The 26017-nt window shown below is 46.4% G+C and overlaps 1 protein-coding gene across 3 annotated transcripts in view; it reads left to right on the forward strand.

Moving 5' to 3' along the window:
- Positions 1-26017, forward strand: part of LOC139544240 (calcium/calmodulin-dependent protein kinase type II subunit beta) — a 67022-nt gene that overhangs the window by 12850 nt on the left and 28155 nt on the right. The window contains exons 3-15 of one of the 3 annotated variants that reach the window (XM_071351153.1): positions 4-63; positions 194-248; positions 1164-1229; positions 2856-2928; positions 6205-6307; positions 9579-9662; positions 9804-9898; positions 9989-10111; positions 10191-10274; positions 17964-18012; positions 18936-19007; positions 20523-20557; positions 21984-22703. In XM_071351153.1, coding sequence (XP_071207254.1) covers positions 4-63; positions 194-248; positions 1164-1229; positions 2856-2928; positions 6205-6307; positions 9579-9662; positions 9804-9898; positions 9989-10111; positions 10191-10274; positions 17964-18012; positions 18936-19007; positions 20523-20557; positions 21984-22346 — 1262 coding nt within the window. In that variant the 3' untranslated portion in view covers positions 22347-22703. Of the gene's footprint in view, positions 1-3; positions 64-193; positions 249-1163; positions 1230-2855; positions 2929-6204; positions 6308-9578; positions 9663-9803; positions 9899-9988; positions 10112-10190; positions 10275-17963; positions 18013-18935; positions 19008-20522; positions 20558-21983; positions 22704-26017 lie in introns of those variants that run through there. The other 2 variants (XM_071351152.1, XM_071351151.1) reach the window with 2 other exon arrangements.

Below are 26017 nucleotides of genomic sequence, written 5' to 3' on the forward strand. Positions count from 1 at the left end.
CAGATCACCAGAAGCTGGAGAGGGAAGCCAGGATCTGCAGATTGCTCAAACACTCCAATATCGGTCAGTACCTGTAACCCTCTCTCTCTCTGCTGCTGGGGCTGCAGCACAGGAAGAATATGAGAATATGTTTTCTGCTGACGTTCTCAACCCATCCCTGTCTGTCTCTCTCTTTCTCTCTCTCTCTCTCTAGTTCGTCTCCATGACAGCATATCAGAGGAGGGCTTTCACTACCTTCTGTTTGACTTGTGAGTGGCAGTGCTCTCCTCCCTCTCTCATCCCTCTCTCATCCCTCTCTCCTCCCTCTTTCATCCCTCTCTCCTCCCTCTCTCATCCCTCTCTCCTCCCTCTCTCATCCCTCTCTCCTCCCTCTCTCCTCTCCTCCCTTGATATCTTGTATCCCTCCCTTCTACTTCCATCCCATTTTCCTGCCTTTTCTTCTCACTTTCCTTCTTATTGCCCTCTTCTCTCATCCTCCCCCTCTCCTCTTCCTCCTTCTTCTTCTCTCATCCTCCCCCTCTTCCTCCTTCTTCTTCTCTCATCCTCCCCCTCTTCCTCCTTCTTCTTCTCTCATCCTCCCCCTCTCCTCTTCCTCCTTCTCTCATCCTCACCCTCTCCCTCTCCTCTTCCTCCTTCTCTCATCCTCACCCTCTCCTCTTCCTCCTTCTCTCATCCTCACCCTCTCCTCTTCCTCCTTCTTTCATCCCCACCCTCTCCTCTTTTTCTCTCCTCTCCCCGTTTCCAAGGAGATTTTTCCCTATTACATAACCATCCTCCTCTTTGCACATGCTCAGTTCCATCTTTAGCCTTGCACATACGCACATACGCACACACACATACATGCACACACACACACACACAAACTCCCCTGCAGTGGAACCTGTCTCCATGGCAACCAAACCAGAGAGATTCCTGCAGAGCCGGGGTTTCCCCTAACGAGGACATCCCCCTCCGCTGTGTGTGATTGTATATGTGCGTTCGTATGTGCATTTGTGTGTTTGTATGTGTGTGTGGTTGTGTGAGTGTGTGTGTTAACTAGTGTCTGTGTGTTAACTAGTGTCTGTGTGTTAACTAGTGTCTGTGTGTTAACTAGTGTCTGTGTGTTAACTAGTGTCTGTGTGTTAACTAGTGTCTGTGTGTTAACTAGTGTCTGTGTGTTGTAGGGTGACAGGTGGAGAGCTGTTTGAGGACATCGTGGCCAGAGAGTACTACAGTGAAGCAGATGCCAGGTAAACACCTTTTACGCAGTACACCCTCTTTATCCATCCATCCATCCATCCATTCTCTATTACATGCTCTCTCTCTCTTTCTCTCTCTCTCTTTCTCTCTTTCTCTCTCTTTCTCTCTCTTTCTCTCTGTCTCTCTCTCTCTCTCTCTCTCTCTCTCTCTCTCTCTCTTTCTCTCTCTTTCTCTCTCTCTCTCTCTCTCCTGTTCAATGTTACTCTCAGTTTACCTTGTAGAATACATTTTCATTGCACTGAGCACTTCTCCTCAGCTTGCACACACACAGACACGCACAGACGCACACACACACACAGACCGACACAGCCTTGCCCCCCAGGAATTTGACTGTGGAGGTGTTGTGTGTGTGGGCGGGAGCGGGAGCGGGAGCGAGAGAGAGGAATGGGAGAGAGAGAGAGGAACGGGAGAGAGGGAGAGGGAGGGAGAGAGAGAGAGAGAATACATATTTCACTGTGTGTGTGAATCCTAGCTGCATTGCTCTACCCTGCGTGTCTGTTCTGATTTTTTCCTACTTTCCATGTGTCCTCTGTCCATCTCTCTGTCTCTCCTAGACTGGTAGTGTGTTGCTCATGGCAACCTATGCTAAAAAAATAAGAAATGAAAGTCAGAGAGAGAACCTGTTCTAATTTTTATTATGCAGTTTTTATATAAAAAAAACACAGGTAAAGCCACCAAGTTAGACATCTCCTTCACAGACCCAGACTGTCACAGACAGACAGACAGACAGACAGACAGACAGACAGACAGACAGACAGACAGACAGACAGACAGACAGACAGACAGACAGACAGACAGACAGACAGACAGACAGACAGACAGACAGACAGACAGACAGACAGACAGACATTGTGGATCTCTTCCTAAGTATTCACAGTTCACAGCAGGCCTAACAGAACACAGATTAACATACACCTGAGTGACACACACCAACACTGTTACCCACAAATAGAAAAAAACACCAAAGGAAGATGGCTTGTGACTGCACTTCTACCAGAAAGCCGCTGTCGCTACTCTATTACGGCTCCTTATAGCTACTACTACCTGACGAACCATAACTTACAAGTCATGCAGCTTCATCATACTCACAGTCGCACACACAAACAGTCACACACATGCACACAATCACACACACAGAACGGCTTCTAATAGGTGGCTGGTGATGGGTGCAGAGTGCAGACAGACTAAGATAGAGAGAGAGCGAGAGAGATAGACACAAGAGACAGACAGACAGACAGACAGACAGACAGACAGACAGACAGACAGACAGACAGACAGACAGACAGACAGACAGAAACTGCAGTTCATTCCTACGCTGCTTGACTCCTAGAACAGTGCATTTCCTCTTCATCATCTCTCTGACAGGTGTTCACAAGGTGTTCACAAGGTGTTCACAAGGTGTTCACAAGGTGTTCACACACAATACTTGAAATTTGAGGGGTGCTTGATTTAGCTTGACTTTTGCACTTTTGGGACTAAAATAGAATAGGACAGAATACTTTATTGCCCTCGAGGTAATTTGTCTAGCACATTTTAAGAGCACTGCAATACACCACACATAACGCAGATGCAGTACACTGACAGACTAACCCACTCCCCCTGGTGTTGTCATACAGTCACTGCATCCAGCAGATCCTGGAGGCTGTGTTACACTGTCACCAGTCGGGCGTGGTACACAGAGATCTAAAGGTGAGTTAACTGTGTGTGTGCTCTTCACCTGTTCCCCTGAGATAGATCTGCTGTCTGTGCTGACATTATTATACAACAGTCCCACTGTCATTAGATGAAGAAACGGCATGTGTCTGAAATTATTGATTTCCCTAGTGGGTGTTTATTAAGTTGCAGCAGAACGGTGACTCAAACTGTGGTTTTTATTTTAATCATTCATCAATAACTCACACACACACACACACACACACACACACACACACACACACACACACACACACACACACACACACACACACACACACACACACACACACACACACACACACACACACACACACACTGGGAATACTGCAGTATACCTAACACAGGGTTGTAGATAACACAGGGGCTGTAGATAACAAATGGGCTGTAGATAACACACGGATTGTAGATAACACAGGGGCTGTTAGATAACACACGGATTGTAGATAACACACGGATTGTAGATAACACACGGATTGTAGATAACACACGGATTGTAGATAACACAGGGGCTGTTAGATAACACAGGGGCTGTTAGATAACACAGGGGCTGTTAGATAACACAGGGGCTGTTAGATAACACACGGATTGTAGATAACACACGGATTGTAGATAACACACGGATTGTAGATAACACACGGATTGTAGATAACACACGGATTGTAGATAACACACGGATTGTAGATAACACAGGGGTTGTACAGTGCCTTTCAAAAGTATTCATCCCCCTTGGCGTTTTTCCTATTTTGTTGCATTACAACCTGTAATTGAAATAGATTTTTATTTGGATTTCATGTAATGGACATACACAAAATAGTCCAAATTGGTGAAGTGAAATGAAAAAAATAACTTGTTTCAAAAAATTCCCAAACATTCAAAACAGAAAAGTGGTGCGTGCATATGTATTCAACCCCTTTGTTATGAAGCCCCTAAATAAGATCTGGTGCAACCAATTACCTTCAGAAGTCACATAATTCGTTAAATAAAATCCACCTGTGTGAAATCTAAGTGTCACATGATCTGTCACATGATCTGTCACATGATCTCAGTGTATATATACACCTGTTCTGAAAGGCCCCAGAGTCTGCAACACCACTAGGCAAGGGGCACCACCAAGCAAGTGTTACCATGAAGACCAAGGAGCTCTCCAAACAGGTCAGGGACAAAGTTGTGGAGAAGTACAGATCAGGGTTGGGTTATAAAAAAATATCTGAAACTTTGAACATCCCACAGAGCACCATTAAATCCATTATTAAAAAATGGACAGAATATGTGTTAGGTGCCTCCTAAGAAGAGGGAGGTTCAGGAGCAGGAGAGCAAGGAAGTCCCAGCGGCACAGTCGTTTATTATAAAGTCCCAACACAACAACAACAGGTGGGGAAACACACCCCAATGAAGTCGCCACACACAGGGAAAATCACGAAACACACGGAGGAGAAACCTCTACTCCTAATACAATACCAACGGTACAACGACTGTGAGAAAATAAAAAACCTGTGGCGCAAACACGCACCCCTAACAGAGCAAACACAGCAAATAATCCCGCACAAAGACTAGCAGGCAGCGGAGGTTAATAAACCCACCGAAATTAACTAATAGGACACAGGTGTAAACAAAACAGACAGACACAAACGAAAAGGAAAAATGGATCGTGGCAGCTAGTAGGCCGGCGACGAGGACCGCCGAGCACCGCCCGAACAGGGAGAGGAGCCACCTTCGGTGGAAGTCGTGTCAATATGTCACCACAACAAACCTGCCAAGAGAGGGCAGCCCACCAAAACTCACAGGCCAGGCAAGGAGGGCATTAATCATAGAGGCAACAAAGAGACCAAAGATAACCCTGAAGGAGCTGCAAAGCCCCACAGCGGAGATTGGAGTATCTGTCCATAGGACCACTTTAAGCCGTGCACTCCACACAGCTGGGCTTTACAGAAAAGTGGCCAGAAAAAAGCTTTTTGGCCATCAAGGAAAACGCTATGTCTGGCGCAAACCCAACACCTCTCATCACCCTGAGAAAACCATCCCCACAGTGAAGCATGGTGGTGGCAGCATCGTGCTGTGGGGATGTTTTTTATCAGCAGGGACTGGGAAACTGGTCAGAATTGAAGGAATGATGGATGGCGCTAAATACAGAAAAATTAGAGGGAAACCTGTTTCAGGCATCCAGAGATTTGAGATTGGGACAGAGGTTCACCTTCCAGCAGGACAATGACCCTAAGCATACTGCTAAAGCAACACTTGAGTGGTTTAAGGGGAAACACTGTAGATAACACAGGGCTGTAGATAACATAGAGGTTGTAGATAACACAGGGGTTGTAGAAAACACAGGGCCTGTAGATAACACAGAGGCTGTAGATGACACAGGGCCAACTTCCATTACTGTTTATTAGATTACCTTCAAAGTTTGTGGTCTCTACAGCAACCCCCCCCCCTCTCACCCACTTTCTCAGCCTAACTTCCACCAGAGCAACCTAACCTTCTTAGTAATCACCACTGCAGAAAAACAGACAAGTTATTGTGTGTGTGTGTGTGTTGGTGATAGTGAGGTTGAATGATGATCCATAGCTCATTGAATCAGCCCACTCTGCTGTCTGTGTATGTACATAATAATACAATACTACCCTGCCTCTTGTTCCCCTCAGTGACACTAAAATACACACACACATACACACACACACACACACACACACACACACACACACACACACACACACACACACACACACACACACACACACACACACACACACACACACACACACACACACACACACACACACACACACACACACACACACACGCAAACATTCCCCTCCTCCTTCCCTCCTCTGCCCTGCATGCCCAAATTAATCACTCTCAATAATCGGCACATGCTGCAGTGGTGACACTGCTACGGTAGATCCTTGTCTCTGTGTGTGTGTGTGTGTGTGTGTGTGTGTGTGTGTGTGTGTGTGTGTGTGTGTGTGTGTGTGTGTGTGTGTGTGTGTGTGTGTGTGTGTGTGTGTGTGTGTGTGTGTGTGTGTGTGTGTGTGTGTGTGTGTGTGTGTGACACTGTTAGTACTGGCTAACCACAGTAGCAGTGCCACAGCTGTTACAGACAGATTGGTTCCTAATAAATACATAAAATAAATGACTGTTAATGATTGGACCATCTGTGTGTGTGGGTGTGGGTGTAAGTGCAAGTGTGTTACTACTACATGATTTTAGGCCCAGCACCCCATGAGAGGTGATGTGTGTGTGTTTGACTTCTTGTCCCATCTGTCCCCTGTGTAGCCAGAGAACCTCCTGCTGGCCAGTAAATGTAAGAATGCTGCAGTGAAGCTGGCTGACTTTGGATTGGCCATCGAGGTGCAGGGAGACCAACAGGCATGGTTCGGTATGTCACACACTCACGCACCCACACACATACACACACACATACACACCCACACACATACACACATACACACACTTGGTGTCGTATTGGGCGAAGGCATAGCCTTTAGATTGGCCATTCTCATCACAAACCAGTTGCTGGAGACAATGTCTCCGAAGGCAGAGAAGGTGTCGTACACACTTTTGTTGCAGATGATCTTGTCCAGGTTCTTGACAAATGTGTTTCCTACCCCGCTCTTCCTCAGAGATGAGGTCATGCTGAGACCACAGGCTTCATGTTGGTCTTCCATGGATGGTTTAAAGTTCATCGTGTCCAGCTGGGTTAATGTAGTTCACCTGAGAGGATCGGCAGGTGATTTTGTGCCTAACAACCTGGAGTATATCCCTAATAGGACTGAAGTTGTAAAACAAAATGCGTCAGTCACTTCAGGGTAAAGATCAGCAAGGTAGAGGGAGGCCCTGGGGTTTCTGGGCACGCTGGGAGCCATGTATGACGAAGCATACATTCTTATGCTGTCCACGTTGGTTTTCTGGCAAATCCTGCTGCTGCTGATGTAAATCCTGCTGCTGCTGATGTAAATCCTGCTGCTGCTGATGCAAATCCTGCTTCTGATGATATAAATCCTGCTGATGATGATGATGTAAATCCTACTGCTGATGATGATGTTAATCCTACTGCTGATGATGATGTAAATCCTGCTGATGATGATATAAATCCTACTGCTGATGATGTAAATCCTACTGCTAATGATGATGCAAATCCTGCTGCGGATGATGTAAATCCTACTGCTGATGATAATGTAAATCCTACTGCTGATGATGATGTTAATCCTACTGCTGATGATGATGTAAATCCTGCTGATGATGATATAAATCCTACTGCTGAGGATATAAATCCTACTGCTGATGATGATGCAAATCCTGCTGATGATGATGTAAATCCTGCTGATGATGATGTAAATCCTGCTGCTGATGATGATGTAAATCCTACTGCTGCTGATTATGTAAATCCTACTGCTGATGATATAAATCCTACTGCTGATGATATAAATCCTACTGCTGATGATGTAAATCCTGCTGCTGCTGATGTAAATCCTACTGCTGATGATATAAATCCTACTGCTGATTATGTAAATCCTACTGCTGATGATATAAATCCTACTGCTGATGATATAAATCCTACTGCTGCTGATATAAATCCTGCTGCTGATGTAAATCCTGCTGCTGCTGCTGATGTAAATCCTACTGCTGCTGCGGATTATGTAAATCCTGCTGCTGCTGCTGATGTAAATCCTGCTGCTGCTGCGGATTATGTAAATCCTGCTGATGATGATGTAAATCCTGCTGCTGCTGATGTAAATCCTGCTGCTGCTGATGCAAATCCTGCTTCTGATTATATAAATCCTGCTGATGATGATGTAAATCCTACTGCTGATGATGTAAATCCTACTGCTGATGATGATGCAAATCCTGCTGCGGATGATGTAAATCCTACTGCTGATGATAATGTAAATCCTACTGCTGATGATGATGTAAATCCTACTGCTGATGATGATGTAAATCCTGCTGATGATGATGTAAATCCTGCTGATGATGATGTAAATCCTACTGCTGATGATGATGTAAATCCTGCTGATGATGATGTAAATCCTGCTGCTGATGATGATGTAAATCCTGCTGCTAATGATGATGTAAATCCTGCTGCTGATGATATAAATCCTGCTGCTGATGATTATGTAAATCCTACTGCTGATTATGTAAATCCTGCTGCTGCTGATATAAATCCTGCTACTGATGATATAAATCCTGCTGCTGATGATATAAATCCTACTGCTGATGATGTAAATCCTGCTGCTGCTGATGTAAATCCTGCTGCTGATGATGTCAAACCTGCTGATGATGATATAAATCCTGCTGATGATGATGTCAACCCTGCTGCTGCTGATGTAAATCCTACTGCTGATGATATTAATCCTGCTGCTGATGATGTAAATCCTGCTGCTGCTGATGATGTAAATCCTGCTGCTGCTGATGATATAAGTCCTGCTGCTGATGATGATATAAGTCCTGCTGCTGTTGATGATGATGATATAAGTCCTGCTGCTGCTGATGATGATATAAGTCCTGCTGATGATGATGATATAAGTCCTGCTGCTGATGATGATATAAGTCCTGCTGCTGATGATGATGATGATATAAGTCCTGCTGCTGATGATGATATAAGTCCTGCTGCTGATGATGATATAAGTCCTGCTGATGATGATGATATAAGTCCTGCTGCTGATGATGATATAAGTCCTGCTGCTGATGATGATGATGATATAAGTCCTGATGATGATGATGATATAAGTCCTGCTGCTGATGATGGTATAAGTCCTGCTGCTGATGATGATATAAGTCCTGCTGCTGATGATGATGATGATATAAGTCCTGCTGCTGATGATGATATAAGTCTTGCTGCTGATGATGATATAAGTCCTGCTGCTGTTGATGATATAAGTCCTGCTGATGATGATGATATAAGTCCTGCTGCTGATGATGATATAAGTCCTGCTGCTGATGATGATATAAGTCCTGCTGCTGATGATGATATAAGTCCTGCTGCTGATGATGATATAAGTCCTGCTGCTGATGATGATATAAGTCCTGCTGCTGATGATGATATAAGTCCTGCTGCTGATGATGATATAAGTCCTGCTGCTGCTGATGATATAAGTCCTGCTGCTGATGTTGTTGGGGAATAAAAGATCTTGAAAAGTTGACGTTTTAGCTGTTGATTGATGGTTGCTTAAGATATCAAAATGTCAGGTGTTAGAAGCCCTGGAACCCCCTCGTTTGTTATGTCATAAGTCATATTAGATCAAATAGAATCTATCAGATTAGATTACTTTATTTATTGCATCATAGTTAGTTAGATTGCATGATTTACATTGCAAATGTAAATAAATAAAAGAATGTAAAAAAACACAAAAAAACACGATAGGCCTTAGCTTACACATAAATAGCCAATAACCTGTTAAAAACAACAATTTGTACAGCAGGACTCCCCAGTTCAGCTTTCCATTTCAGTTTCATAGATTTATTTTTGTTAAATTTACATTGTTGATTATATTTCCAGTTTCCAATAAAATAGTAGACTGACAGTGTAATCAGTTTCTACACATTGTTTTGTCTTCTGTGTTGGACTACATCCATCATCATGTTATATATCACCCTCGGCCTATGACTGCAGTCATACAGCTTAACCACTGTGTGTGTGTGTATATACATAGGTTTTGCAGGTACCCCAGGCTACCTATCTCCAGAGGTACTGAGGAAGGAGGCTTATGGTAAACCTGTAGACATCTGGGCTTGTGGTGAGTATAGAGCACTACAGTAACACTATATTATATTATATATATATCTGTCTCATCCCTTTCTCCATCTCTCTCTCTCTCTCTCTCATCAGTATCTCCTCCCCTTCTCTCACCACTCAACACGTGTGTGTGTTTGTGTAGGTGTGATCTTGTACATCCTGCTAGTGGGGTATCCTCCATTTTGGGATGAGGACCAACACAAACTCTATCAGCAAATTAAAGCAGGAGCTTATGACGTGAGTAACACACACACACACACACACACACACACAAACACACACACACAGGCACATTTGTTTGACAAAAGGGAATGTGTGTGTGTGTAGTTTCCGTCTCCTGAATGGGACTCAGTGACTCCAGAAGCCAAGAACCTGATTAACCAGATGTTGACCATTAACCCTGCCAAGAGGATCACTGCCCAGGAGGCCCTCAAACACCCATGGGTCTCCGTAAGTACACACACACACACACATACTTTTCCTCCTGGTTTCCCTGTTTGACATTGTCTCTCTCTTTCTCTCTTTCCAGCAACGCTCCACCGTGGCGTCCATGATGCACAGACAGGAGACAGTGGAGTGCCTGAAGAAGTTCAACGCCAGGAGGAAACTCAAGGTCTGTTCTGTTCTCTCTTAATAATTTCATAATCACTAGGAATACTGAGGTAATCTCTGAGCCTTCTTGTCACGTTCGTTTAGAGATGGATTGGACCCAGGTGCAGCGTGGTAGGCGTACATCTTTCTTTTATTTAAATGACACCGAAAAAACAACAAAATACAAAACAAACGTAAAGCTACGAAAGCAACTACACACAAACAAGATCCCACAAACTAAAAGGTGGAAAAAAGGCTGCCTAAGTATGATCCCCAATCAGAGACAACGATAGACAGCTGCCTCTGATTGGGAACCATACCCGGCCAACAAAGAAATAGAAAAACTAGAATGCCCACCCAAATCACACCCCGACCTAACCAAATAGAGAAATTAAAAGGCTCTCTAAGGTCAGGGCGTGACAGTACCCCCCCCACAAAGGTGCGGACTTCGGCTGCAAAACCTCCGGACCGTAGATCGTCGCTGGGGACTCCGGACCGTAGATCGTCGTCGGGGACTCCGGACCGTAGATCGTCATCGGGGACTCCGGGCCGTAGATCATCGCCAGAGACTCCGGACCGTAGATCGTCGCCAGAGGCTCTGGACTGGGAACCATCGCAGGAGGCTCTGGACAGGGAACCCCCGCTGGAGGCTCTGGGCTGCAGACTGTCGCTGAAGGCTCTGGACCGCAGACCGTCGCTGGAGGCTCTGGACCGCAGACCGTCGCTGGAGGCTCTGGACCGCGGACCGTCGCTGGAGGCTCTGGACCGCGGACCGTCGCTGGAGGCTCTGGACTGCGGACCGTCGCTGGAGGCTCTGGACTGCTGACCGTCGCTGGAGACTCTGGACTGTAGACCGTCGCTGGAGACTCCGGACCTTGGATCGTCGCTGGAGGCTCCGGGCTATCATCGCTGGAGGCTCCGGGCCGCTGGCACAGGTGCGTCCGCTGGCACAGGACGCACTGGGCTGTGAAGGCGCACTGGCGACACAGTGCGTGGATCTGGCGCAGGATATCCTGGACCGAGGAGGCGTACTGGAGGTCTGGAGCGTAGAGCTGGCACAACGCGTCCTGGCTGGATGCTCACTTTAGCCCGGCAAGTGCGAGGAGCTGGCACAGAACGCACCGGGCTGTGGATGCGCACCGAAGACACATTGCGTATCTCCGCAAAACATGGTGCCTGACTGGTCCCACGCTCCTCACGGCGACTGTCTTGCTCCAGACACCAAACCATTCACTCTACCTCATCACCCCCCTCAACTATCCCACAATACTCCTCGCTCAGTCTCTCCCAATATTCCTATTCGCTTTCAGACTCGCCCCTCGGCTTCGCCGACCAACCCGTGTGCCCCCCCCAAAGAAATGTTTAGGGCTGCCTCTCGGGCTTCCGTCGTGATCGTGAACTTCGGAGTCGCCGTTGATCCTCCTTTCTCCCGGGCCCAGGATGTCTGCTCCTCCTGGCCATGCTGCTTGGTCCATTGGTGGTGGGATCTTCTGTCACGTTCGTTGATGGAAGGATCGGACCAAGGTGCAGCGTGGTAGGCGTACATCTTTCTTTTATTTAAATGACACCGAAAAAACAACAAAATACAAAACAACGTAAATCAACATGCAGTGCAGAAAGCAACTACACACTAAAGGTGTAAAAAAAATTTTTTGTCTCCCTACACCAAACGCGATCACGACACGCAGGTTAAAATATCAAAACAAACTCTGAACCAATGACATTAATTTGGGGACAGGTCGAAAAGCATTAAACATGTATGGCAATTTAGCTAGTTAGCTTGCACTTTCTAGCTAATTTGTCCTATTTAGCTAGCTTGCTGTTGCCAGCTAATTTGTCCTGGGATATAAACATTGAGTTGTTATTTTACCCGAACTGCACAAGCTCCGCCAATTAATTCACACATAAAACGGCCAACCGAATCGTTTCTAGTCATATCTCCTCCTTAGTATTACCACAACTACCGGCAAAACAGTTCGTCTTTCAATCACTCACGTGGGTATAACCAATGAGGAGATGGCACGTGGGTACCTGCTTCTATAAACCAATGAGGAGATGGGAGAGGCAGGACTTTCAGCGCGATCTGCGTCAGAAATAGAACAGAGTTCTATTTTAGCCCTTGGTAACGCAGACGCTCGTTGGCGCGCGCGAGCAGTGTGGGTGCAATAATTGAATAACATGGATTTCTGGGCCTCCCGGGTGGCGCAGTGGTCTAGAGCACTGCATCGCAGTGCTAGCTGCGCCACCAGAGTCTCTGGGTTCGCGCCCAGGCTCTGTCGCAGCCGGCCGCGACCGGGAGGTCCGTGGGGCGACGCACAATTGGCCTAGCGTCGTCCGGGTTAGGGAGGGTTTGGCCGGTAGGGATATCCTTGTCTCATCGCGCTCCAGCGACTCCTGTGGCGGGCCAGGCGCAGTGCGCGCTAACCGAGGGGGGCGGGTGCACGGTGTTTCCTCCGACACATTGGTGCGGCTGGCTTCCGGGTTGGAGGCGCGCTGTGTTAAGAAGCAGTGCGGCTTGGTTGGGTTGTGCTTCGGAGGACGCATTGCTTTCGACCTTCGTCTCTCCCGAGCCCGTACGGGAGTTGTAGCGATGAGACAAGATAGTAATTACTAGCGATTGGATACCACGAAAATTGGGGAGAAAAGGGGATACATTTTTTTTTTTTTAAATAAATAAATAAAAACATGGATTTCTAAATTTATTTTGCGACGCTCGCTCGCGCGACGTGTCCGGTCTGGTCAGCATGTTAGCCAAATACATTAAACTCAGATTTTCACAATTCCTGACATTTAATCCTAGTAAAAATTCTGTCTTATGCCAGTTAGGATCACCACTTTATTTTAAGAATGTAAAATGTCAGAATAATAGTAGAGAGAATGATTTAGTTGAGTTGAGTTTATTTTATTTTTGCAGGGACAGTGCACATTAATCAACGTTTCAGTAAAAGTGACGGTTTTAGCCAGCCGGCTAATTTTCAACCGCAGTCCCTGGGCAGGTTATTTAAGCTTTTATTTCTTTCATCACATTCCCAGTGGGTCAGAAGTTTACATACACTCAATTAGTGTTTGGTAGCATTGCCTTTAAATTGTTTAACTTGGGTCATACGTTTCAGGTAGCCTTCCACAAGCTTCCCACAATAAGTTGGGTGAATTTTGGCCCATTCCTCCTGACAGAGCTGGTGTAACTGAGTCAGGTTTGTAGGCCTACTTGCTCGCACACGCTTTTTCAGTTCTGCCCACAAATTTTCTATAGGATTGAGGTCAAGGATTTGTGATGGCCACTCCAATACCTTGACTTTGTTGTCCTTTTTGTCCATTTTTCCACAACTTTGGAAATATGCTTGGGGTCATTGTCCATTTGGAAGACCCATTTGCGACCAAACTTTAACTTCCTGACTGATGTCTTGAGATGTTGCTTCAATATATCCACATAATTTCCATCTATTTTGTGAAGTGCACCAGTCCCTCCTGCAGCAAAGCACCCCCACAACATGATGCTGCCACCCCCGTGCTTCATGGTTGGGATGGTGTTCTTCGGCTTACAAGCCTCCCACTTTTTCCTCCAAACATAACGATGGTCATTATGGCCAAACAGTTCTATTTTTGTTTCATCAGACCAGAGGACATTTCTCCAAAAAGTATGATCTTTGTCCCCATGTGCAGTTGGAATCCGTAGTCTGGCTTTTTTTATGGCGGTTTTGGAGCAGTGGCTTCTTCCTTGCTGAGCGGCCTTTCAGGTTATGTCGATATAGGACTCGTTTTATTGTGGATATAGATACTTTTGTACCTGTTTCCTCCAGCATCTTCACAAGGTTCTTTGCTGTTGTTCTGGGATTGATTTGCACTTTTCGGACCAAAGTACGTTCATCTCTAGGAGACAGAACGCGTCTCCTTCCTGAGCGGTATGACGGCTGTGTGGTCCCATGGTGTTTATACTTGCGTACTGGGGCTGCGTTTGAGAGCGATGTTCTTTAGGGTCCGGGCGAAGGTGGGCACTGCTGCCTTGTGTAGGTGGACCTGGTCGTAAAGACTGTTCAAGTCCAGGTTGGAGTGGCGGGCCAGGAAAAAATTGGGTTTGAGGCACAGTCACGGGAAATACTTGCGTTTACCCGCTGTATGGTAGCAGGGTGGAGATAACCACTTGTGCGTTGGGGAAAGTAGAAGAAGCTTTTTCAATCACTCACTTGAGTGTTGTGCCTTTCCTGCTGTGCTCTCAGGTCGTTTGTGCCTGTGTGTATTATTATGTGGCTGGGTGACACTAGCTAGTCCTCAGACAGAAGGTCTAGGGCGCACTGGGTGTTTGGACACCAGAGTTTAGACACTCTGTGTTTGGGAAAAAGTTTTTTTCCTTGTATATATTTCCTGTTTGAGTGCATAAGGAATACAATCTGAGTCTTGTTTATGTCCTCAGTGTGTGTGTGTGTGTGTGGGGGGGGGGGGGGGGGGGGTTTTCAGGAGGGCTATCAGGGTGGCTGACAGGGGGGTTGCTCAGAGGGGGTGGGATCCTCTGGGCTTGGGGTTCTTCATTTGTCTGTCCCGCTGTGATGTCGATGTGGTCAAGGTCTGGGGTGGACTGTTCTGCTGTGGTGTCGAGACTTTTGTCGGGAGCTGAGGTGGGCTGTTCTGCTGGCTTCTCTGTGGGGGTGGCCACCTCTCTAATGGGTTGTTCTCTGTCACACGCCACCCCCCCACCCTCTCCTCCAGCAGTCTGATCCTCTCCTCTAGTGCTGTGTTCTTCTCCTGCTCTTTCTCCTGTTGATGTTGTCCAGAGTGCAGATATGTCTCTCTCCACCTCCAGCTCTCCAGGTCTAGTTAAGGGGTTGTTGTGCTGGACTGTTGTCTGGGTCTGTGCTGACTGGAGTGTAATCACCTGCTGTTCCAACTCCACTTGCCTTACCTCCAGCTGGGTGAATTTATCCCTTATTTCAATGAGGGAGTAGTACTCTGTGATGGGAGGTTGACTTTCCACTTGGGGTTGCTCGTCTGTGGGTTTATGTAATGAAGAGGGCTGTTCTGACCCGCTCGAGGTGGGGGTATCTTTCTCAACAGAGAGCTTCTCCTGCTGAGCTAATTCTTTGATTAGGTGAAAGTCCAGCTGAAACTGTTTGCGGTTTCCCTGTACCGATACTGTTCCAGACTTATAGAGATTTATATTAGCTGACTCAGAGTCCTCGTTGTCTAGTATCCGGAGTTTCCACCCATCTTAACAGAGGGGTAGTGTGTTAATATAGCACTGTGCCATGCCAGGGGATGGTCTGCGTGGAAGATAGGGTTGCTTGTGTTCCCATTTTTATAACAGTCAGCAAAAAGGGAACAATAATAATAATCTTTGGTAGTTGTAAGCCTTCCAGGTAATTCCGTAATTCCGTCCAAAATCAGGTTGTAGGTTTTGAGTTTTGATTTGGAGTGAAGGTTATGTTGTGGAGGGTTGAATCCTGTATATGTCCCTGCCAAAAAATCAAAGTTTATCTAACTCTAAATCTATCCTTTTTAAGAACATGCTGAAAAATGCTCTCTCTCTCTCTCTTTTTCTGTAGCTCTCTCTCTCTGTCTCTCTCACCCCCCTTACATCTCTCTCCCCTCCACCTCTCGCTCTCCCCTCTGTCTCTCTCTCTCCTCCGTCTCTCTCTCCCCTCCATCTCTCTCTCTCTCTCTCTCTCTCTCCCTCCCCTCCATATCTCTCTCCTCCCTTCTCCCTCGCTCTCTCTCCCTCGCCTCCATATCTCTCTCTCCCTCCCCTCCATCTCTCTCTCCCTCCTCTCTATCTCTCTCTCTCCCCTCTATCTCTCTCTCTCCCTCCCCTCCATCTCTCTCTCCCTCCATATCTCCCATGCCATGATAGATGGATTGGTGCCTTTCTCTATTCATAGAGGATGATGTCTGGATGATGTGGCCAGACATATGGATTCTGCTAGTATGTTTAGATGAGCTGGAACAGACTGGTTCATGTATGTTACACTGGGAATAATGGAGGCTAGTTGTCGTGTCCCAAATGGTGCCATATTCCCTATATAGTGCACTACTTTTCCCCAGGGCCTATAGGGTCTGTAGTGTACGTACTACATAGGGAATAGGGTACCATTTGGAAGGTGGGGAGTGTGTGTTTGAGACCAAGGCTATATGTCATGATGAGTGGATCGATAATACTGCTGCATCTGGAAAGGAAGGAAAACACAAAACCCAAGTACAAAGTACCGGCTGCCACAAAGCACGGGTATAAAACAAAACCCGGCACAAACCAGCCGGAAGCGTGCCAACCTTGACAATAAACAATACCCCAAACAGACATGGAGGGAACAGAGGGCTAAATACACATAGTAATGATGATGAGATGAAAACCAGGTGTGCAGGAAAACAAGACAAAACAAATGGAAAATGAAAAGTGGATCGGCGATGGCTAGAAGACCGGTGACGTCGACAGCCGAACAAGGAGAGGAACCGACTTCGGCGGAAGTCGTGACACTTAGTTGGTTAAAGACATGTTACGGAACTTCTACTAAGTATTTTTTAAACCTCCCGCCTTGGGCTGGATGTGTTAATGTGTAGTTCATACGTGCATAATATAACCTCAATTAAATCCTAAGTTTGAAAACAACTGTTTTCTGGATGCTGTGTGGTGCCGTTTTCCCTACATTTACCCACACATGGGCCATAGGGATGTGCACAGTTATTAAAATATTGGAACTGACATTAGGATTTGAATAGTTTTTGTCATGAAAAAATATATTATAGGCCTATTAACATTAAAAAAGTAAATAAAGTAAAAATATCCATGTGATGTTGTTACATACAAGGTTATACCACGTCATTTGAAATTATTAATTTAATAACACAACAAACTTTTCAATGTAGTTTATATGACGTGCACGGTCGCTTATTGTTAATGTTGGCCAATCAAAGCGGCAAAGAGGCTCAATGTGTAGCGAGTGGAGTGAGATTTAATTTAATGCAATACAAAATGCATTAAAATTACAGAATTAACAGTTTGAGAAATGAGAAGGAGTAGACTACAACGAGCAACCAACAGGTATGCCGTTGTTTTCTCTGAATGGGATTGGGGAGAAAGTGCAGCATGTAGCCACAATTAGCCTAGCTAGCTACAATTAGCCTAGCTAGCCACAATCAGCCTAGCTAGTTACAATTAGCCTAGCTAGCTACAATTAGCCTAGCTAGCCACAATTAGCCTAGCTAGCTACAATCAGCCTAGCTAGTTACATTTAGCCTAGCTCGCTACAATTAGCCTAACTAGCTACAATTAGGCTAGCTAGGATATCCAACAAAACTTCATGGCACTATTCGAATAGTACACTTATTTCAGACCCCCATCCCTAGTGGGCCAGCCCCTAGCAATTCGAGTTTCAGCCAATGAGCTTCAGCTTCTCACCATTTTTGACAGCTAGCTAGTTAAATAAAGGTTAAATAAATACAAATAAATAAAAAGCTAGCAAGACACACACAGTAGAGTAAGAGAGAGCAGTGGCAGGGTGCACATAACTGCGCATTGTCGGGGACCACTTTTGGCTAGCGGGGATTACTTTGAGAACTACTGGCTAAAAAGTATGCAAAAGTACCGAAGAATCTCTTTAATGTTCATTGATAAAATCTTTAACTATAATAGTATGAGTGAGTTATAAGTGGTCTTCCTGGTGAATGGAAAGGGTCTGTAATAGTCCTCTCTCAATTCAATTCTCTCTCTCTCTTCTGTCCATAGGGAGCCGTCCTGACTGCTATGCTGGTGACGAGGAATTTCTCTGGTAAATGTGTGTGTCATACATAAACACTTACACGCATGCACACACACGCATGCATGCACGCCACAGACAAACACGTGTGCACACAAACACACACACACACACACACAGACTCACACGCACTTGCTCTCTCTCTCTCTCTCTCTCTCTCTCTCTCTCTCTCTCTCTCTCTCTCTCTCTCTCTCTCTCTCTCTCTCTCTCTCTCTCTCTCTCTCTCTCTCTCTCTCTCTCTCTCTCCACAAGCACCAAAAAAAATAAAATGTCATGAGATGTTGTCATTATCACAAACTGATCTGGTGAAAAGTTTAGTCTCCCATTATGAAGGACTTTACTAAGTTTGATTACAATGGTAAGCTGCATGGATCATAACATGTTCCTGTTCCTCTGGACTAACACTGTGTCTGCCGACCAAGGTAAGAGGGGTGAGAGACTTCTCACTGGAAACAGATGTCACCATTTCATTGGATTTAGGTTAAAAGTTGGGTGAAAGAATCTGAAACTCCCACGTTGATGACGTTGATGACGTTGATGACTTTTTACACTTTGATTCAACGTCATCACATAGATTTGTTTTATGTTGAAATGTTTTTGCCCTTGACTCACTTTGATGAAACTTAACTGGGACTTGGGTAATATGACTTCAATCTGGCCTACTCTTCACACTGACACGCTGACACTCTCCTCTCTTCTCTTCCCTCACTCCTTCCCAATTTCTGTCCTTTGCTTTCACTTGCTCTCTGTCTTTCTCTCTGTCTTTCTCTCTCTTTCTTTCTCTCTCTCTCTCTCTCTCTCTCTCTCTCTCTCTCTCTCTCTCTCTCTCTCTCTCTCTCTCTCTCTCTCTCTCTCTCTCTCTCTCTCTCTCTCTCTCTCTCTCTCTCTCTCTCTCTCTCTCTCTCTCTCTCTCTCTCTCTCTCTCTCTCTCTCTGTGTCAGTCGGTAGACAGTCTACATCTCCTGCGTCAATCACTACTGTTCCTGCAACTGCTGCTGGGATAGTGGAGCAAGGTATCTTCTTCTATACCTCCTCCTATTACACAATTATACTGTCTCTCCTCTCTTCTTCTTATCTCCTCTCCCTCGCACTTCCTTCCTCATCCTTTCCTTTTGCACTCCTTTTGTCCTTCCTCTCATGTACCACCTCTCTATCCTCCCTCCCTCCCCCCTCACCTTTCCCTCTCTCCTATGTTCATCCTCCTCTCCCCCCTCTAATGAATGAAGCAGCATACATGGCATGTCTATCTACCCTCCCTTCCTCCTTCCCTCCCTCTAACATGCTTTAGTCTTTTGTATCTTTGGGCTGGAGTCCTTTTTTGTTTAACAATTTCTGCCTGTGTTTTGTCCCTCATGAGCAGTGTGTGAGGTGTGTGTGAGGTGTCTTTGATGTGTGTGAGATACAAGCTGTGGAGAGACAAAGAGATAGATAGAGTATTTTCTGTGTTCAGACTCTTCCAGGCCAAAGCTGAGGATTCTCCTCCCACTCAAAATTTCTGTGTTGCTATGGTGATTAATCAGTGTCAGCACCAGAGCTTCCGGTGTTCTCACCTCTCTATCTCTCTCTCTCTCTCTCTCACTCTCTCACGCTCTCTCACTTTCACTCTGGTTATTAATACAGAATACAGAAAGATTCATAAACCTTCCTGCAAGCATTTATGAGTGTGTGCGTGTTTGATCAGTTTATATTGTAATGTGTTTGTGTATCATCATTTGCATGGCTCTCCATACTGAATTATATTCCGGTATTATTGTCCTGGTGAGGAATCCCCTAATATTAATCTGAATGAATCCCACCTGCCTCAGAGATGAACAAAACCATTATTATACACCTGCTTCTCCATTTCATATTCCACTACACTTTCACCTCTAATCCCCTGTGTGTGTGTGTGTGTGTGTGTGTGTGTGTGTGTGTGTGTGTGTGTGTGTGTGTGTGTGTGTGTGTGTGTGTGTGTGTGTGTGTGTGTGTGTGTGTGTGTGTGTGTGTGTGTGTGTGTGTGTGTGTGTGTGTGTGTGTGTGTGTGTGTGTGTGTGCTATCCCTGATGGACTGTGCTGATCCCTTGCTTTGGGCAGTGGTTCAGGGTTAATGAGTGTCAGTTGGATAGAGGTTTTTGTGCATGTGTGTATGAATGTGTGTGTGCTTGTGTGTGTGTGGGGGGTGGGGTGGGGTGGGTATGAGAGATAGTTACAGTACAAAGTAGATCACTGTTGTCACAGTGAGAATGTGTGTGTGTGCGATTCTAAAAGTTTTAGAGTGTGCTCGTTTGTAAGGGTTTACAGTAGTTTGTGTGTGTATGAGCTTTAGTGGGTGTGTTGGCACTGTTTAGAGTTTGGCGTTTCAGTGTGTTCGCTTTCGAGAGTTCTGTGTGCGTGAGAGAGGGTTTAGTTAGTTTAGTGTGTGTGTTAGCTAGCTTGGGGTTAGCTAGGTGTCGACACTTGTGCGTGTGTGTGTGAGGTGTGTTTTAGCAATAGAGTGTGTATGATGACTACTCTACCCTCTGAGAGTGTCTTCTCAATTTCCTTGGCAGCCAAGAGTCTCCTCAACAAGAAGGCTGACGTCAAGGTAAGATACATTAACACGTGTATCCTCCCCTCTCATCTCTCTTCTCTCTTCTCTTCTCCTCTCTCTTCTCTTCTCATCTCTCTTCTCCTCTCTCTTCTCATCTCTCTTCTCTCTTCTCATCTCTCTTCTCATCTCTCTTCTCCTCTCTCTTCTCTCTCTTCTCTTCTCATCTCTCTTCTCTTCTCATCTCTCTTCTCATCTCTCTTCTCTCTTCTCTTCTCATCTCTCTTCTCTCTTCTCTTCTCATCTCTCTTCTCCTCTCTCTTCTCTCTCTTCTCTTCTCATCTCTCTTCTCTTCTCATCTCTCTTCTCTTCTCATCTCTCTTCTCTTCTCATCTCTCTTCTCCTCTCATCTCTCTTCTCCTCTCTCTTCTCATCTATCTTCTCTCTCTTCTTCTCTCCCACCTCCTACAATTGGCAGTGTTATGTGGTGTTGTATGGTGTCGTGTTGTGTTGTGTTTTGTGGGCATGCTGTTTGGGTGTGAGTGCGTGTTTATTATTGCTCGTTGTGTACACTGCGTGCTGTCTGTGTCAGCTGTGTGTGTGTGTGTGTAGCCTATTAGTCTGACTGTCCAGCGTAGTCTGATGCATTGTAGCTTCAGTTACTCTAGCTATGTAGTTAAAATGTTCTATTCATGTGTACTGTCAGCGGTCAAACCCACCATAGATATAACATACGCTGTTCTATAGACCTCTATGGGTCAAACCCTCAGGACAGCAATGGATGTGTACAGTAGACTCCAATAGTCATGTTTATGGTAAGATTTGGTTGTTTATGGTAAGGTTTGGTTGTTTATGGTAGGGTTTGGTTGTTTATGGTAAGGTTTGGTTGTTTATGGTCAAATGTGATTGTTTATAGTAAGGTTTGGTTGTTTATGGTAGGGTTTGGTTGTTTATGGTAAAATGTGATTGTTTATAGTAAGGTTTGGTTGTTTATGGTAAGGTTTGGTTGTTTATGGTAACATTTGATTGTTTATAGAAAGGTTTGGTTGTTTGTAGTAAGGTTTGATTGTTTATAGAAAGGTTTGGTTGTTTATAGTAAGGTTTGGTTGTTTATGGTAAGGTTTGGTTGTTTATGGTAAGGTTTGGTTGTTTATGGTAAGATTTGGTTGTTTATAGTAAGGTTTGGTTGTTTATGGTAAGGTTTGGTTGTTTATGGTAAGGTTTGGTTGTTTATGGTAGGGTTTGGTTGTTTATAGTAGGGTTTGGTTGTTTATAGTAAGGTTTGGTTGTTTATGGTAAGGTTTGGTTGTTTATGGTAAGGTTTGGTTGTTTATGGTAAGATTTGGTTGTTTATGCCTAACAGAGGTTTTCATCTCTCCATCTTCCTCCCTCTATTTCTCCTCCCTTCATCTTTCCCTTTCTGTACCCTCCTCCCATCGTCCATCCCTCTCTCTCTCTCTGGCTGGCACGGTGCTAATCTCAGATTATTTCTCTCCACATGATTAATCTGTCGTTACGTAATCTCACTCTGCACAACCCTCCACGCTCCCCCCTTCTCTCTCTCTCTCTCTCTCTCTCTCTCTCTCTCTCTCTCTCTCTCTCTCTCTCTCTCTCTCTCTCTCTCTCTCTCTCTCTTTCTCTCTCTTTCTCTCTCTCTCTCTCTCTCTTTCTCTCTCTCTTTCTCTCTCTCTCTCTCTCTCTCTGTTCCTCTCCTGTCTGCACTTTGCAAACAACACTGGAGCTATTTTGGTTCAAAACACAAGCACACACACAAACACACAACACACATGTGTTGAGTGGTGAGAGAAAGGGAGGAGATACTGATGAGAGATGGAGAAAGGGATGAGACAGATATATATATAATATAATATAGTGTTACTGTAGTGCTCTATACTCACCACAAGCCCAGATGTCTACAGGTTTACCATAAGCCTCCTTCCTCAGTACCTCTGGAGATAGGTAGCCTGGGGTACCTGCAAAACATATGTATATACACACACACACAGTGGTTAAGCTGTATGACTGCAGTCATAGGCCGAGGGTGATATATAACATGATGATGGATGTAGTCCAACACAGAAGACAAAACAATGTGTAGAAACTGATTCCACTGTCGGTCTACTATTTTGTTGGAAACTGGAAATATAATCAACAATGTAATTTTAACAAAAATAAATCTATGAAACTGAAATGGAAAGCTGAACTGGGGAGTCCTGCTGTTGTTGTTGTTAACAGGTTATTGGCTATTTATGTTTAAGCTAAATAGGTTTTTTACATGATTTATGTTTTATTTATTTATTTACATTTGCAATGTAAATTATGTAATCTAACTGACTATGATGCAATAAAAAAGTATTCTAATTGGATAAATTCTATTTGATCTAATATGACATAACAAACAAGGGGGTTCCAACGCCTGAAATCTTGTTCTTTTGAGCAACCATCAATCAACAGCCCCGTATTCCCAGAGAGAGACATCCCCCAGCTCACCTGGCCGACTATGCAGTCCCTCACCAAGAACAACGCCTGTCCACAACGCAGCCACTCCTCTGACCAGGACCATGGAGTAATTGAGCGGACATCCTATCAGAGAGAAGTGTATCCTGTTCCAGATATAGCGCCCGCTCGTTGGTGAGCCGCTTCCCAGCCCTTTCTCATTTCCAAGCAGCTATGTTGGAGGAAAGAATGAAGCTCATGAAGATTGCTGAGCTACATTGTCAAATACAGGAAGATCACAATGTTTACGTAGTGTGTCAACGCCTAGCAGCCAAAGCCAGAGAGGCTCAGCGGGCAACAGGAAGAAGCTCAGTGTCGACAGGAAGAAGCTCAGCGTCGACAGGAAGAAGCTCAGCGTCGACAGGAAGAAGCTCAGCGTCGACAGGAAGAAGCTCAGCGTCGACAGGAAGAAGCTCAGCGTCGACAGGAAGAAGCTCAGCGTCGACAGGAAGAAGCTCAGCGTCGACAGGAAGAAGCTCAGCGTCGACAGGAAGAAGCTCAGCGTCGACAGGAAGAAGCTCAGCGTCGACAGGAAGAAGCTCACCAGGCCTGTGAAGCAATAGTCAAACAACTGGGCAGGCGGCGGCCGTGAAAGCAAACAGAATGAGCTACAGGTAGCCAAACTCGTCACATCCTTCCTTAAAGAGAAGAGGAAGATGTTGTTACCCCTAGAGCCCCGACGTGTCATGAGCTAGACAACCACCAAAGGAGCCAAAGAGAAGAAGCTCTGCACCTTCGTCTCCCTCCATGGTACCCTGGACCAGCGCCCAAGCGTCCACAGGCTGATCCAGCATGGCTGTTTTAGCACCCGCATTTCCGCAACCAACTCCAGCTCCCGTGGTTCAACAACCCACTCCAGCTCCCGTGGTTCAACAACCCACTCCAGCTCCCGTGGTTCAACAACCCACTCCAGCTCCCGTGGTTCAACAACCCACTCCAGCTCCCGTGGTTCAACAACCCACTCCAGCTCCCGTGGTTCAACAACCAACTCCAGCTCCCGTGGTTCAACAACTCACTCCAGCTCCCGTGGTTCAACAACCCACTCCAGCTCCCGTGGTTCAACAACCCACTCCAGCTCCCGTGGTTCAACAACTCACTCCAGCTCCCGTGGTTCAACAACCAACTCCAGCTCCCGTGGTTCTACAACCCACTCCAGCTCCCGTGGTTCAACAACTCACTCCAGCTCCCGTGGTTCAACAACCAACTCCAGCTCCCGTGGTTCAACAACCAACTCCAGCTCCCGTGGTTCAACAACCCACTCCAGCTCCCGTGGTTCAACAACCCACTCCAGCTCCCGTGGTTCAACAACCCACTCCAGCTCCCGTGGTTCAACAACCTACTCCAGCTCCCGTGGTTCAACAACCCACTCCAGCTCCCGTGGTTCAACAACCCACTCCAGCTCCCGTGGTTCAACAACCCACTCCAGCTCCCGTGGTTCAACAACTCACTACAGCTCCCGTGGTTCAACAACCAACTCCAGCTCCCGTGGTTCAACAACCAACTCCAGCTCCTGTGGTTCAACAACCAACTCCAGCTCCCGTGGTTCAACAACCCACTCCAGCTCCCGTGGTTCAACAACTCACTCCAGCTCCCGTGGTTCAACACCCTGCTTCAGCTCCCATGGTTCAACAACCCACTCCAGCTCCCGTGGTTCAACAACCCACTCCAGCTCCTGTGGTTCAACACCCTGCTTCAGCTCCCGTGGTTCCTCACACTGCTCCAGCTCCAGTGGTTCTGCACCCAGCTCCACCATCAGAAGTGTCATATCCTTTTCCAGGATCGCCACCATACCCAGTTCCAGTAGCACCCTACTTCCCTCCGGGTTACCCAGTTCCAGTAGAACCCTACTTCCCTCCGGGTTACCCAGTTCCAGTAGCACCCTACTTCCCTCCGGGTTACCCAGTTCCAGTAGCACCCTACTTCCCTCCGGGTTACCCCGTTCCAGGAGAACACTACTTCCCTCCGGGTTACCCAGTTCCAGTAGCACCCTACTTCCCTCCGGGTTACCCAGTTCCAGTAGCACCCTACTTCCCTCCGGGTTACCCAGTTCCAGTAGCACCCTACTTCCCTCCGGGTTACCCAGTTCCAGTAGCACCCTACTTCCGTCCGGGTTACCCAGTTCCAGTAGCACCCTACTTCCCTCCGGGTTACCCAGTTCCAGTAGCACCCTACTTCCCTCCGGGTTACCCAGTTCCAGTAGCACCCTACTTCCCTCCGGGTTACCCAGTTCCAGTAGCACCCTACTTCCCTCCGGGTTACCCAGTTCCAGTAGCACCCTACTTCCCTCCGGGTTACCCAGTTCCAGTAGCACCCTACCTCCCTCCGGGTTACCCAGTTCCAGTAGCACCCTACTTCCCTCCGGATTACCCAGTTCCAGTAGCACCCTACTTCCCTCCGGGTTACCCAGTTCCAGTAGCACCCTACTTCCCTCCGGGTTACCCAGTTCCAGTAGCACCCTACTTCCCTCCGGGTTACCCAGTTCCAGTAGCACCCTACTTCCCTCCGGGTTACCCAGTTCCAGTAGCACCCTACCTCCCTCCGGGTTACCCAGTTCCAGTAGCACCCTACTTCCCTCCGGGTTACCCAGTTCCAGTAGCACCCTACTTCCCTCCGGGTTACCCAGTTCCAGTAGCACCCTACTTCCCTCCGGGTTACCCCGTTCCAGGAGAACACTACTTCTCTCCGGGTTTAGGCGTGCCCTATCCCAATCCAGCAGCACCATACCCTGCTCCTCACCAGATTGCGCCCTGTCCTGCACCTGCTTTGCCACTTGGCAAGTAACAGCTGATTGCCTCATCATCTCAAAGCCATCGTTGCCCCATTTCGAGAGCGGCAAAGAGAGTGACTTCGCCCTCCTCAAAATTGCCCTGGACGACATGATGAACAATCACAGACACCTGAATGAGCGGTATAAGTATCAAGTGCTTCTTGGACACCTGAAACTTCCAAGTGCACTCCAGCTCGCCAAGGCCTACATGCATGACCCAAGACCTTATACTGCTGCCTTACAAACCTTGCAGG

This window comes from Salvelinus alpinus, chromosome 18, assembly GCF_045679555.1.
Source record: "Salvelinus alpinus chromosome 18, SLU_Salpinus.1, whole genome shotgun sequence".
Lineage (NCBI taxonomy): Eukaryota > Metazoa > Chordata > Actinopteri > Salmoniformes > Salmonidae > Salvelinus > Salvelinus alpinus.